Source organism: Oratosquilla oratoria, chromosome 26 (genome assembly GCF_046742065.1).
Source record: "Oratosquilla oratoria isolate Oo_2021 chromosome 26, ASM4674206v1, whole genome shotgun sequence".
Taxonomy (NCBI): Eukaryota; Metazoa; Arthropoda; class Malacostraca; order Stomatopoda; family Squillidae; genus Oratosquilla; species Oratosquilla oratoria.
The window spans coordinates 56,441,286-56,457,290 of NC_134802.1; the positions used below are offsets into that span (position 1 = coordinate 56,441,286).

A 16,005-nucleotide genomic window follows, 5' to 3' on the forward strand; every position below is an offset into this window, starting at 1 on the left:
CTGTTCTCTGTCCATAGCTGAGACATATAGTAGGATGAAATTTGTTTAAAGATTTAAGTCATAAAGGCGACTCGGACTTAGGACGTCACTACTACCTCACGAGTATTTAACCGGTAATACCGGTGACGGCATTGTTGTCTACCGGTAATTCCGGTACTGAAATTAGCGGTATTTGCCTAGCACTACCACCCAGGAATAGTTTATATAAGTACAAAAACCAAATAAATCCTTAAAGAGCTTCCAGTGGAAAAATTCGTTCCGATCCTATTTAAAAACAAATAAGCATCGCTATTGAGTTTACAGTGCTAAAAACAAATATGTTGCATTCTATGTAATGAAAATATATCCAATTGCTATAAAGTTATTGGAATTTGTACACCGTAAATAGCGTTTCATTTGACAAGGAGTCCCTGAACCAGTTTATTATACACCTTCAAAGTGTAGTTGAATGGCAATGTCGTCATTTCGACTTTCGTCAGATGATTCTTCTTTCAACAACCGCGTGAACGCGTTATTTGATTCATTGGATGCTGCTGCCGCTTCAAACCCCTTGACATCCACATCAGATGAACCTGGCGACCCTGCAGTTGAAAATGAATCAAGAGAAAATGAAGATCTCATATTCGCTCGGCCAAAGATACCTGTACGGCGGGACAATAGACGTGGTCGTGGGGCTCCAGACTATATCAAGCATCCTGAGAAATGGACAAGGTATTCCATGAAAGAAACCAAGTGCCTCTCAGATCGAGAAAACAAGGAGCTTGGACTTAAGATGTACGAAGAGTTAAGGAGTCAGCATGCAGGAAACGAACAAGAGCATGTAGATTTAGATAAAAGGGTCATATTTAAAAATCCTAGGAGAAAGGTAGAGGAGCTTGAGGGATGTGAGGAAGAGGAAAACCCAAAGAAATATCAGGATACTGCATTAAATTCAGTATTTGGGGGTACTAAGAAATTGGTTATGAGGGAGCATGAAGTAGGAAAAGTAAAGTCCAAAGGGAAGGGAAAGAAAGTAAAGAAAGATGCAGAGTCGCAGGATGAAGAAAAAAGAACGGACAAAGTGCAGTTGGATTATCTCAACTTTGAAGATGAAGAGGAAGACTAGCATTATCTATGTAAGAAAGAAAGGTGTTGTTTTATGGGTGGGGGTGTATGCTAAGAAGTGGTGTATGTCCTGATGCAATGTCTTCTGTCATAAGTAAATGAATCAATCTTTTGCATTGGCTTTAGCAGGAGATCTACAGTCCTGAAGGAGCTGACCACGGACTGTTTAAACTTGTAAATTACTTGGTGGTCTGTGAGTGAATGTATAGAAAATGTTATTCATGAGTGTAGGATGAATGGCCTTTATTTTTTAATTTTCTTTCCAATATAAATTGCATGGTCATATAATAATAGGGACTGAAGTCTGTAAGTTGAACTTGTACCAATTTGTGTGAAATATGGTTAACAAAGCTACTGTTTTGTTGTACATGAGTGTGTTTAGCTATTTTTACTGATGGCTGTGTTTTAGTAAGTAAGAGAACAGTTGGCAATTTATTGATTATGTTAGGTTAAGATAGGTTTCGCTAAATACTCTATTGGATGGTGTTTACAAATTTTTGCATTTTCATGTTATAGTGATACTTATATAAGGTACTTGCCAATCTATGGTGTTGACAGAAAAATTTCTGTGTATTCATAATCATAATTATTTTTTTTTTTTTACATCTTTTCCTCCAGAAACTGCTGAAGCAACAGCAATAACATCACCTACAGTGCTGGTTGAAATTAGCCAAATATAACTTAATCTCACCTATCCACACATTTAAATGAAATCAATCAATCAATCAAATCAGCCATCGTGAATACACTGCTGAACAAAGGCCTCCTTCATAGTATTCCATAAATCACACGACCATGCCATCCTCTGCCACATCACACGGTCGTGTGATTCATGAAAAGGAGAACTAAATTCCTGAGTTTATAAGAAATGTTATATTTGCCATCAAACTTGAAATACAATGCAGTTTTTATTTAAGACCAAACATAGACCATAGTTTCATCTCATAAAAAATAGCATACAGGTGAAAAATCTTGGTAACTCTTACTTTTTTTGTTTGACTGTACACTCAACCCTCGATTTGCCGGACTTAAAGGGGGGGAAGGCTTGACCGGGAATAGCAAATGTCCGGCAATGAAAAATGTCTTTTTTTTATGTCCGAAACTGTCTGTTTTTTCACCCCATACAGCTCGCAGACTTGGGCAACACTCATTCCCCCATCTATTTTACGTAAAAGTTCCAGTTTTTGCGACACAGAAAGGTGCACAGGTTTAGCTGTACGCTTGGTTACTTTCTTTGGTGGGTTTTTGGGTGGCATCGTTGTGAAGAAGTGTTTATATCCACGACAAGTAAGCACAACACTCGAGTGACGCGGCAGACTGTGTACAGTCCAGTACTACTGACTCCACGCGTATGTCCGCCCGCGCTGCCATCTAGTGCGCGATTTGCGAACTTTGTCCGGCGCGGTAGTTTGAAATCGACTCGTCCCGGACTTTTTTACTTTTTTTGACCCCCCGGACTCTTGTCCGGCAAATCCGAAATCCGGCAAATGGAGGTCCGGCAAATCGAGGGTTGAGTGTACTCTATTTGTAATGAAAGTACTACAGGTTGAGTTTTGATTTATTATTGATTTGAGACAAAAATCATACCAGTAAATGTGATTTTTTTTTCATTAAATGAGGATGGTGCCAAATTTAGATGAGGTAAAACACAAGTTGTAAAACTTAGAAGCCCTTTGTTAAAATAAACTTGAAAAAATATATTACTTAATAAGTAATAATGAAGCCATTTTATAATTACAGTACTTATAAATGATTAGTTACACAACCCATTTTGAAAATTACAATACACACAAAAAGTAAACACAAAATCTTTTGAAAGCTGCCCACAAAATATCTGAATTTTTGTAAAACCCAAGTGTATCTTTCCCCCCACATCTAGAACCAATGTATGTTTAGTATAGAGCCATGTTTTTGGCAATAATCAGTGTAGAAGCACTTGGAAATCATGATTATTGGGGCTAATCTGTGGCAAGATTATAAGAAAAATGGTAAACTGCAACATTACCACTGCACGTTTGTTACCGACTGTGAGAATGCAAATATTTTTGTTGAATTCTTTTTTCCATCAGTTGCACTATTTTTCCTCAACTAATGCTGTAAATAGATTTTTACAAAAATATATATAAGTGCATGTTATGCATTTTTCTTTTTGTATTCTGGTAAATTCAAGTTTATGTTACATGCAATCTTATTAAATTGAACCTCAGCCTGTATTATTGCCACTGATTAACCTTTTGGGATTTATTGAATATTGACACTTCTATCTTGATACTAGAAATACATCAAATTAAAAAGAAAAAAAAAATGCATGATATTTAAAGAGGAAGCAACAATAAAAAATTAACCTATAAATACCATCCAGCAAAAATTAACATATTAAAAATTCATAAGAAAAAAGGAAATAGCCTAAATCCCTCAAAAAAAAAAAAAAAAAAAAAAAACTACCTCACTACTGCCTCAGTTAATGATTTCAGGAATGGCATTATCTTGCATATTTGTTCACCTACTATCAGAGAATTCAAGGGTTAAAAGTAGTATATCATGGTGTTTCATTTAGGAGCCTCATAATTGTCTAACCATTGTGGGAGGTACCCTGGATTTCCAATGATGATATTTTTGCTTTAAATTCATTTGTGTTGTCTACCTGAACCACTTCAATCTATTCCCAAAAGTAATGCATCTTACAGAAATCTATATGTTGATCTCATTCAAGCATTCAATTTTTTCAGTTTCCTCTGAAGTTCTCAATATTATTTTCATCCCATAGTAATAAATTGGTCAGTTACCTTTCTTATCCAAAACACAGCCAATCCTTTTTCTCTTTCTTCCAGTATGGGCAGTCCCAAGTTGTCTAGTCTTTCCTTGTATGATCTGTTGGCTAGGCTGAGAATGATTTTTGTTGTTGCCCCTTTGTGTCCTATTTTTCTTATAGGATTCATTTCCCATGGGGACTGTTGCTACACATTTCATTTTGGGGCTAAGATTCATTTTTTTTTCATGTCCTTGTCATCAGAGTTAAATGTCTCTTTTATGCTTACTGACAGGTTGTATGTTTCTTCTGTTCTGTGTTTTTTGGCTGATAAATTATCCAGAACTTGGAACTACCAGGTACCTTTCCCTCATTCTTTGACCATTCATTTAGAAACCCCACCTAACCCTGAAGCCCCTCCCACACCTAGTTTCTAGTCATTTATGCATTTCTAATACTTCCATTTCCATGTTGCAAAACACAACTCCATTTATTCCTCTCTCCTCCTCACACTGATGGTCTCCAGATAGCAACACAATGTCTCTTCCCTGAGTGACATATGGTCCCAACCAAGGGCTTTTGCCAGTTTCCTGGAGGTCTTCTACAAGAGAGACCAGGTGCAACAGATTGACTGATTCTTCTCAAAATTGCTTTCCTTGGTGAATACCAATTGGAAAATGTTATTAATAATTTCAGCCTGCTTTTTTGCTTTGTAACTACTACTATTATTACTACTAATACTACTATTACTACTCCTACTACTATTATTATTATTCTGGAAGCTCGCTGGCTGAGTGGGCTAGAGTGTTGTTACTTGTGGCGAAGGTTGAGGGGATGGCGGTTCGAGTCCTGCGACCGGCAAAGTTGAACCAAGGGCATGGTTCATTAGATTCCAAGCTACAAAGTCCTCTGTGATGTTAAGCCATTAAACCTCCCAAAAAACATATTATCCAGTGTACTTTTAGCTTGGAGATTTCTCCTTTTGTTTTAGATATCTATTTACAAATGTGTAGGGGAGTTTAAGTTCATCTTTACATCAATTGGTCCAGGTCTCTTGCAGATGACCCATGGCTCCCGAGCAACGACAACCACTGGATTAGCCCACAAGTCACTCAAGGAAGAGATACTGTATGGGTAGGACTAGAGAAGTGGTTCCCAACTTGTGTGTCGCAGCACCAAAGAGTGCCGTGAGATCGACTGAGGGTGCCGCCAAAATTCAGGGCAAAAATAATTTTCGTATTACCAATTCTCTCTGTCATCCATTTTTGTTCATTAAAGCAGCATCAGTGTAAAGATGAGTATTTTCATATTATCTGGGGACAAAATTTTGTTACACTGATGTTGAATCAACAAAATACTGACAAACTAGAATTTAGATTTTCTAATAAGGGTGCCAGGGACTTTTGAAAGGCTTGGCAAGGGTGCCTCAAGCCAGAAAAGGTTTGGAACCAGTGGACTAGAGTAAGGCAATGTAGGATGTATTTACCTATTTGTATTTTACAGGAAGAGAGCTATGCTCATAGTGACCCACTTTCGTATGTTTCAGCATCCAGTTTGATCTTAAATTCTTGTATAGTTTTTACACTCATTGTTTCCTCATTCAATTTGCTGGCGGAGAGTATCAGGTGTGCTATGTGACAAAAAGATAAGTGCCAGAGTAAAAGGAAAGGTGTACAAGACAGTAGTGAGACCAGCGTTGTTGTACGGAGCGGAGACATGGGCACTGAAAAAGGTACAAGAAAGGAAGCTGGACATCATAGAAATGAGGATGTTGAGGTGGATGTGTGGGGTGACGAGGTTGGATAGGATAAAGAATGATAGGATTCGTGGTACTGTGAAAGTAGTGGAGGCATCGGCGAAAGCGCAGGAAAGGAGATTACATTGGTTCGACCATATGAAGAGAAGAGATGAAGACTACGTGGGAAGGAGAATGATGGAGATGGAGGTACAGGGGAGACGCAGGCGAGGGAGACCCAAGCAGCGTTGGAAGGACAGACTGAGAGAGGACCTTAAGGAGAAACATCTGGAGGAGGAGCAGGTGATGGACCGAAACAGGTGGAAACGACTAGCGAGGAATGGCGACCCCATATGAAAATGGGAAACGTCAACAGGAAAAGAAAGAAGAGTTTCCTCATTCAATTTGTTCTAGATATCTACCACTTTGGAACAAATTGAATGTGTTTAGGGTCTTATATGTGGCGATTGTATGTAAGGCAATTTGCTTCAGGGTCTACACCCATTGTGTTGGTATTGTTTTAAAGCTGAATAATGGCCTAAATGCAGTTGTGTGTGTGTGTGGTTTTTATATGTTGTAAAAAAGAAAGAGGAAAGGAAACAAGAGAGAAATAAGAAAGTGAAATAACAAGTCACAAAGGGGAGGTTTGCAAAGAGAAAGTAAAGGAAGTTTTATTCCTGTGTTTTAGTTTTGCCTTTTTATGAGAGGTAAAAAGTAAAATTTTTGTATTTTGTTGACAGTAACCAGTGACTATCCTTGGTGACAAGATTGCACTGATTAAGTGGTAAGGAGTGATTTAAATAAGGTAGCACAATGTAAGGATATTAGTTTTTTTATTTCTTTAAGTGTAGATTTTCCTGTCATAAAAGAATGCTTCATAACTTAGGTACTTAGAGATGTTGCCAAAGCCAAAATATTGGCTGCAAAATATGGGCAGCATAAAAACTTATGCAATCAAAAACCCTACCTAGGGAAGAGGTAAAAAAAATAGTCCCATCCTTAGCATGTTTGAGTGAGGTCTGCATGGACCCACCAATATTGAATGATGGTAACACATTTCATGGGAAAACTCAACATAGATGATGAAGTATGAATCTGTTATATGCTGGATAAGTATACATCCATCATCTGACTGAGCATGCCAAGAAAACCATATTGCATTGGGTTGCAATCAATCAATTGTTGCCTTGAGTTTCACTAAGTGGAAAACTCAAAACCCCACAATGGCTGGTAGTGGTCCACAGAACCTCCCACAGACCTCTATGGTAAGACATGTGAGACTGCTGTCTGTGCTGAATCAGTGTATTCACCTAGTTTTATTTTACGGGAAGGGAGCTATGCTCATGGTGACCCGTCTTTGTATCTCTCAGCATCAAGTTCTTTCTTAAAATCTTGGGAGTGGGAGTGTTTCTGTGTCACCAGCTGAAAGTGGTAATAGGAGGAGAGCAGTCGCTGGTTGTCACTTTCCCATGTGTGAAAAAGTGTAAGATATATGGTTAAAGTTAATAGAGAGACATCTTGAGCCCAGTCTGGAAACCTTGATAGAGATGAGGTTAGGTTTTGAAAATGGGTAGTTTTGTTGTCCATCTTGCAGGACCATCACACGCAGGTACCCATCACTGGTCCCTGTCGTTCCATTGTTATAATGGATGAAATGCAGACAGCATGAAGATTGATTATGATGCTGATGTTTGTTATATTCCACAGGATCATCAATGGGGGACAAGATATGCTGACCTGAAATCCACAACCCAGTTTCACAGATTGAGTTTACTTTGTATCTTATAGAAATGTATTAATGTATAGTAATTCTCACAAATCTAGAATTGATTAAGTCACTTCTGTATTACTCATTCTCTTTTACTCTGAGTAATAATAAACGCAGAAAACACGATCAAACCAGTTCACAGAATCCAGGGGGTAACTTGTCTACAACTACAAAAAATATATATAATCAAGATGCCATTGCCAGCATTCTGGTGTACCCACTTGTGCCTCATGACGCCTATGTACGTGTCATCATACCAAAGTGGTTAATTTCTTTATTGAGCAACTGAGTCTACTCCATTACTAGGGTACTTATCAGTTCCACTTCAATATAAACAATCCAGGTGGGCTGCCCAGTAAACTAGTCAGGCAGCTGCAGGAATTTCAAGTTCCTGCTTGTAAGTCTACATGGATTAGAAGAGGTTCTGGACCATTAGTAATGTACCTGTATAAGTGAAATAAAGTATGATTACTAGTATGGTCTTTGTTTAATTGCATACAATATTTTAGTTGGCCCCCATCTTACAGATGAAAGCAAGAACACTAGGAATTATTTTTTTCTTTTTCATCACGACAAAAAGTTTTATGATGCTAGAGCATATTGCTGCCTTTGGTAAGCATCCCTGATAGGTAAGCCTTGGTTATGCTTATTAAATATCTTTGACTATACCCTTTTTTTCACCCGGCCACATTGAACATATCATAAAGAAATATCATACTACATCTTCGCTCTCAACCTATTAATATATTGAGCCTTACTCATAAAGTGATTATTGCTTATTCCACCATAGCCAGCACTACTAATGAATCACATTAATTTTGTTATTGAAAAATAGTTGGCACCAGATTGGCTCTAGCCATCACCTGAACACAATTACCATCCTGTCTCAATGCAAGTTACCTGAGGTACCAAAGTGAAAAGATACCAACCAAATGAGGTAATAGTGACTGTGTCCCACCCATTTTTTTTTTTTTTTTTGCAGACCTGGTAACCACCCAGAACCTCACCCTTGCAGGTGGTCTATAACAGTTCATACATGAACACAGGGGATGGTATCTACAGTATGCCAATAAAGCAATGATACCCAGAGGAAGCTGAGGTCACCTCAGGTTGTGGGGCCAATATTTAGAGTGAATGTCCTTTCCAACCTCTGCTGTGACCAGGATTAAAAAATACAGAACTATATGAAAATAACATTCAACAAGGTGCCCTACCAGATACTGCTTAAAAAAAAAAAATCAAAGCCCTTGTCATAATAGGAAAAGGGTTTGATTTGGTTAAAAACAGAAAACGGTAGGTCACCATTAATGGTGTAAAATCCAAATGGGGTAGCATTACTAATGGTGTTATTCAGGGCTCAGTTCCGGGTCTTATTGTTCATTATATAAATAACTTGGACATTAGTTTTGATAGTGATGAAAGTTTGTTGATGATACATTTTGAGTTTCTTATTGTTCATTATGTATATAAATAACTTGGATATCAGGATTGATACCAATAAGAGTTTGTTGATGACAAAAATAGGACGCCATATTAGGTGAGGGGAATATACTGGGATACTGCAGAAGGATCATCAACTGTTTGCATGGTTTGAGAAATGGCAAATGGACTTTAATATCTCAAAGTGCAGTGTGTTAAATTTAGAATTATGCAACCAAGCTAACAGGTATAGCTTAGGCAATGCCATATTAGAGAAAATAGTTTGTGGAGAAGACTTGGGAGTGTTAGTGAGTCCTGAATTTAAATCCAGGAAACGTTGCATTAGTGCCAGGAATAGGGCCAACAGTGCATTTGGATTTATTGCTAAGGCAGAAACAAAATGTAGAAGTAATCCTTGACTATAGGGTATGTATTAGGTCTCCATCCTATAGAACAGATATTAATTCACAAGAATCAGTGCAAAGGAGAGTGACCAAAATTATATGTGGTAATTATTATTGGGAACATTAGTACTTGCCTCGGTTCGGGAACTTCCCCTCAAAGTAATAATATCTTTCGATTCAGGAGCTTTTCCTGAAACTTTGAACCACTCCTATCGTAACTTTAGATAAGATACGATTAAACTCCCCTCCCTTTTATTTATTGAATCTATGAAGTAATTTTGGTTTAAAGATTGGGAAACTTTGAGAATTTGCTTAAGGTAAAAGTTAACCCGTGGCTTCGAGCTTTTTTTTTTTTTTTTTTTTTTTTTTACCAACACGTACGAGTCCCGCCGAATACGGCCGCTATCGTCGGGACAAATCGACAGAACACCCAGAGCTTTAGTAACCACTCTTGAAACCAGTCGGCAAGGGACCTTCTAACGTCTTCTCATAAGAATCCTTCAAGTTCTACATAATTTCAGACCAATTGTCTGAGAAAGCTACCAAGTAAGTTCTCAGACACTCTTGTATTTGCTAAACCGTAATTACCATATATACAAGGGCTTAGAAATTTAGCATACAAGTCACGTAAGTCTCCGTTTTCAGAGTGGTGCTTGGATGAAAAGAGATACACACACACTTGCTCGCTGGCTTAGCAGAGACCCACAATTCAACACTGATTCAGAGCCCTTAACTCTTCGCCGGCTGGTCGCGGGAGAGGAATTGGGGAGCCTCTCCTGTCTTCCGGCCCGCACCCACGCCCTGGCCTCTTCCCTGACGCTGGCGAACGGGTTTACACTTCTGACATTTACACATAATTCCCAAGTCACGCAATTCTCTGCATTCACAGTTGTGCTTGGAAGGAGAAAGATAAAACAACACCCGCCCGCCTGCCCTCCCCCCTCGCACCGCAATTGGATCCACTCTCCTGACTACGCTTCGGACATCGCTCGCTCATCGCTCATGCCTCACCTGGGGCTAATCAGGAACGTGCTCTCTACACGCGGGAAATGAACTCTACTCACTTCCCGTAAGATATATACACTCACCTCTCACGATCATAGCCACGCCCCACGCACAAACATCCACACGTACTATTTCTTCGACTAAAATTCGCTTCCTTTCTAACCTTTTCTTATACTACATCTCATTTCAATTTCCCTCCCACTAAAGATTTGTCCGTTTTACCACTTTTCTCTACTACGCCTACCATTTTCTCAACTTTTGGTGATTCTAATCCCAGGCGTCGGCGCCGCCGTCCAAGTTCCCTGCCCATTTCTCCTGAGCCACGACCAACCGCCCCTAATCGCTCACGAAAAAGCGCGCTGGCAATAGCCTTCTTTTATACATTACTATCTTTTCATTTTCTTACAGACATTCTTCCCCTCCCACAAAAAACCGATCCCGCGCTATCCTAGGGTGACAATTCTTCATGTGGACCATCCTGGGTTTACGATTCTTCGGTTGTATAAGTTGATGCCATTAAGCATAACCCTCATTCAACCTAACCTAACCTAACGTAACCTTATCTTCAGGTGGGATCTTATGGGGTGACGACTCTTCATTTGGGCGTTCTGGAGTGACAATTCTCCATGTGTGTTATGCAGTCACCTTACTAGACAGGAATTTGGCAAACAACATAACGAGGGTGGCCTGTGCAGGGGACGGTTATGAGCTCCTTCCTATAGATTTGGATACAGTCATATGTTGCTGAGTATCCAGGGCCCAAGACAAGCTCCATTTCTGTGCCGTTGAGGTCCAAATAAGGAGAAAGGTTGTCCTTGCGGGAGATCCCGACGTGGATGTGGTCCTTCACCACGAAGTTAGATATTGCAGCAGCATGGTTACTGGTAATGGGCACCGTCAAGGTCCCTCCCAGCTTCTCGCACTCGAGTTTCCCCGTGACCCAGTCCATTGTCGTGCCCAGAAGGACGAGTCTGCTCCCCGGGTAAATCTCCAGCATGTAGAGATTGAAGTCTGGCGAAGGGGGAATTTCTCGCTGCGAGTAGTAAGGAGAGGTGAAGACTTGGCAGTTTCTCAGGGTCGCGTCGTACCCGAAGGCGGTACAGCCGGAGGTGTTGCTGCACTTCCGTGCACACCTGAAGAGATAAAAAAGGGGGGATTAGTAAAAGAAAAAAGAAAATACACGCACACACACACACACACACACACACACACACACACACACACACACACACACACACACACACACACTCACTCACAATCTAAATAAATATATATATATATATGTATATATATATATATATATATATATATATATTGTATATTTAGGGCGCAGATTCTCACTAATACACACGGAGTTAAACACGACAGCATTTTGGCTTTACTGGTGATTATGCCCCTGGTTATTTTTATGGTAATGTCAAGACCCATAAGGCTGGTAACCCTCTGAGGCCCATTATTTCTCAGACCCCCACCTCCACATACTCCTTAGCTAAGCGTTTGAATAATATAATTACCCCATTTATCCCTACCACTTATTCACTCAGATCTACTAACGAGTTCATTGATGTGCTTAGGAGTAACAACCCCGTAGGAATTATGGCTTCCCTCGATGCCCACAGTCTCTTCACAAACATTCCAGTTTTAAGAACTACTGAGATTATTCTCGACTATGTTTACCATCACCCGACACTACCACCACCTAAAATGCCTTTAACTATCATGAAGGAGATGCTTCTTGCTTGCACTACCGAAGCCCCTTTCAAATGTCCTCAAGGTAAACTTTTTGTCCAAATAGATGGCGTTGCCATGGGCTCTCCTTTGGGGGTCCTTTATGCTCAAGCCTTTATGTCTCACATAGAAACTGAAGCCTTACATTCCCTAACCACGAAACCACATTTATATCTGAGATATGTTGATGATGTCTTTGTTTGTGTTTCTGATGTGCATTTACTAGAAGAGCTCAGATCTAATCTCCAAGCCATTTCAGGGCTACGATTTTCTATAGAGCTCAATGTTAATAATAAGATCCCTTTTCTTGATGTTTTGGTGGATGCGACATCTAACAAATTTAATACTACGGTATATCGCAAGCCCACGGATAGCGGTAAATGCATGAACGGTCTTGGTGAATGTTCTCGTAATTATAAGAAAGGCGTTATTAGAGCATATGTCCGGCGGGCAATTTCCATTTGTTCCTCTTGGCATATGCTCCACTTAGAACTTACTTATCTGCGCCAGATGCTAGTAAATAATGGTTATTCTAATCAAGACTTTGATAGTGTAACTAAGGATTTGCTAGAACGTAAAGTTGCTGTGAATACACCGGACCAAGCCAAGACCGTTACCGTATTTTACCAGAATATTTATTGTAGTTCGTACCGCCAAGATGAGAAACACATGAAAGACATCATACATAGAAATTGTAAGCCAATAGGTGATTACGATAACTTAAAAGTTATCATATTCTATGACAACCCCCGTACCTGTTCCCTTGTTGTGAAAAACAATCTGTCTGGCAATGGCGGCATATTATCGAGAACCAATGTCATATATGAATATCGCTGTATAACTGGGGGCTGCGCACCTCGTAATTCTTCATACATTGGGTTCACGACATGCCAACTGAGTAGACGGTTGTCCCTACATTTACAACAAGGAGCAATTAAACAACACCACCTCCAATACCACCAGGCTTTAATCGATAGGAAGACAATCGTGGATAACACTAGGATAGTTGCACACTGTGCCAAAATTAAGGAACTAAAAATGCTTGAAGCCATCCACATTAGGGAGAGAGCTCCAATTATTAATATTCAATGTAATATGATTTCTGCCATCCCGCTATTTAATTCTTCCACGAGATTTGGAGCCCAACAACAGCAACACCCACCTCCTTCCTCTCCCCCTCCCCCTCCTACACCTCACCAACCCTCACATGACCAGCGTGGTGACCCAGCGAGAAGACCTACCTTACCTGACTCCCCCCCTCTCCCTCCTCCCCCTCCCCCTCCCCCTCCTCCTCCCCCTCCCCCTTCCCTTCTAAGACGTAGTGCCCGGCTACGTAACGGATCACGAACCATGCACCGTTCCCTAGCGGCCCATATTTAAACCCATGTTGTCTGTACACCATTGTCAATTGTGAATCATGTAGCTTTGAAAATTGTGACTTTTCTCTTGTAACTATTCTGAAGATGACTCCCTGAAGTCGAAACGTTAAATTAAATATGGAAGAATTTGGAAGGCTTGTATTTGCCCACCCTCCTGAAATGAGACCTACTGTGAGGAAAATTGAAAATCTCAGTAAGAAGATTAACCAGTGCCAAAATGCTGTCGTGTTTAACTCCGTGTATATATATATATATATATATATATATATATATATATATATATATATATCAAATCAGCCATCCTGAGTTTACTGCTGAACAAAGGCCTCCTTCATGATTTACACGACTATGCCATCCTCCTCCACGTCACTCCTGCAAAGTTCTCGATCTTTTCTCTCCACCTTCTGGCTGGTCTCCCTCTTCCACGCTTCTCATCTCGCGGTATCCACTCAGTAACACACTTGCTCCACCGCGCATCAGTCGTTCGCATTAACCTACCTGCCCAATTCAATATCCCTCTCTTTTACTGCCTCCACAATAATTTCACTCTATTCTGATCTCTCACCCAACTTCCTCTCTTTCGGTCTCTCAGTGTTATTCCCATCATTGATCTCTCTATTCTCCTCTGTGCTGTCCTTAGTTTTGTTTCCATTGCCTTCGTTAGTTTCCAAGTCTCATACCCGTGGGTTATTGCTGGTAGAATGCATTGATTGTAAACTTTACGTTTCAAATATAAATGTAGAGAGCCTCTCTGGATTTTATTATACTTACGAAAAGACTTTCCAACCAATTGTAATGCGTCTTTTTATTTCATTATCATGACCTTTCGTCACTTTCACCATCTGTCCTAAATATTTAAACTCTTCAATTTCTTCAAGACTCTCATCATCAATTACAATCTCTTTACTTTGAACTTTCGTGTTGAACATTACTTTGGTTTTACTTTTATTAATTTTTAAACCTACTTTGAGACTTTCCTTGTTTAGATCACTCAGCATATCTTGCAAGTCCTCTGCTCTTTCTGAAATAAGAATAATGTCATCCGCAAATCTTAGGTGGTTCAAATATTCTCCATTATTCTTTAAACCTTTCTTTTCCCAACTCAATCCTCTTAAAATATCTTCCAAGCAAGCTGTAAATAATTTGGGTGAAATTGTATCGCCTTGCCGTACTCCTTTCTCGATCTTGATCTTTTTTGTATCTTAATGTAGTCGAATTATAGCGGTACCTTTCGCATTAATCTTTTCTAAAACTTTTACGATCTGTTCGTTTGTACCCTGTTTGCGTAGCGAGTTTAGCATTGCTATTTGTTCTACCGAGTCAAAGGCCTTCTCGTAAACACATATGTACATTGTAGTCTGTCGTTTTCTCGATTAGTTGGTTTATCGCCTGCAAATGGTCTACAGTCGAATATCTGCTCCTAGAGCCTGCCTGTCCTCTTGATTGGTTTCCATCTAAAACTTGACTTAGTCAATTTGTAAGGATCTTAGGGAATACTTTATATACATTTGAAAGCAAGCTAATCGGTCGACAGTTACTAAGGTCCTTCTGGTCTCCTTTTTGATGAAGCAAAATCACTATAACATTGCACCACGCATCAAGAACGCTTTCTTAACATAAGCACTGGGTGTACAACTCAGCTTATTTAATGTGAACCAATCTACCTGTGTCTTTCAACAGATCTATCGATATACTACCTTTCCCAGGTGCTTTTCCTCGTTTCATATTTTTGAGAGCAAATTCTACTTCTTCCTTTGTAATCTCTGGTACACTATTAACGTCTACACATGAATTTACTGACTCAACTACGGTTTTCGACGAGTAAAGCTCTTGGTAAAATTCTTCTACTCTTTTTACCATTCTGTCCCTGCATTTAATGATTTCTCCATTTCTATCTTTCAAACATATCATTAGCTGTCTTCCTAAAGCATGTTTGCGCTCGGTCACTTGAATACTTTTACCTTTCCGAATAGTTTCCTCTATTCCATATATATTTCTCTTTCTTTTCTCTAATCTCTGCCTTTTGTTAATAAGCTTGTTTAGTTCTACTCTTTCTATTTCGTCTCTCCTGTTTTTAATCTGCATGGTCCTTCTTTTAATTAGGTCATTTGTAGTTTTGGGGTATTTATTTCTTTTTATTGTGTTTTGTGTTCCTACTTTCTCTTCCGATTCCTTAATGATATTCGCTAAATTAAGATTAATATCTTCCACGCTGTCCTCGTTAGTTCTTAGAGCTTCGAATCTATTTCTAATTTCTAACTGAAATTTCTTTTTATTATCCTTAACATTTGCAAGGCTTATTTTCTGTCTTAAAACTAGTTTATTTCTCTCGGCTCTGAAATTGAATTTAGCTGTGCAACCTACATTCTATGGTCACTAGCTATGTTGACTTTAATTATCACCATAACATTGCTAACGCTTTTGCTTTCATCTCCTAATATGAAGTCTATTTCGTTCTTTGTTGTTCCATTTGGACTTCTTCAAGTCCATTTACGACCCACACGCTTTTGGAAGAAAGTGTTCATTATCCTCATGTTGTAGTTCTCTGCAAAATTTACTAACATCTCGCTTCTGTTATTTCTTTCACCTACTCCAAACTTACCAATGCACGTTTCATCTCCCATCTTCTTCCCCACTTTAGCATTAAAGTCGCCTATTACCAAGTTGTACTTAATTTTTTCTTGATCCATCACCTGACTTAAATCATCATAGAA

At 39.3% G+C, this 16,005-nt stretch overlaps 2 protein-coding genes across 3 annotated transcripts in view; one reads left to right on the forward strand and one right to left on the reverse strand.

Annotated features, from left to right (window-relative positions):
* Positions 1–360: 360 nt before the first annotated feature.
* On the forward strand, positions 361–7,833 carry LOC143039620 (U5 small nuclear ribonucleoprotein TSSC4-like). Of its 2 annotated transcripts, none has more exons than XM_076209888.1 (2): positions 361–1,115; positions 1,723–3,310. In XM_076209888.1, the coding sequence occupies exon 1, from the start codon at positions 449–451 to the stop codon at positions 1,103–1,105; it is 657 nt and encodes a 218-aa protein (XP_076066003.1). In that variant the 5' UTR covers positions 361–448; the 3' UTR covers positions 1,106–1,115; positions 1,723–3,310. The 2 variants fall into 2 exon arrangements, with proteins under 2 accessions (XP_076066003.1, XP_076066002.1); XM_076209887.1 differs by lacking the exon at positions 1,723–3,310 and adding an exon at positions 7,296–7,833 and having other exon boundaries at positions 362–1,115.
* A 137-nt stretch (positions 7,834–7,970) lies between these two features.
* Positions 7,971–16,005, reverse strand: part of LOC143039621 (uncharacterized) — a 27,276-nt gene continuing 19,241 nt past the window's right edge. Inside the window, exon 3 of the mRNA XM_076209889.1 lies at positions 7,971–11,317. Coding sequence (XP_076066004.1) covers positions 10,834–11,317 — 484 coding nt within the window. The 3' untranslated portion in view covers positions 7,971–10,833. The remainder of the gene's footprint in view (positions 11,318–16,005) is intronic.

What these genes read in the sequence shown, in the direction of transcription:
- LOC143039620 (XM_076209888.1), top strand. Translation starts at nt 449, where the DNA reads ATGGCAATGTCGTCATTTCGACTTTCGTCAGATGATTCTTCTTTCAAC.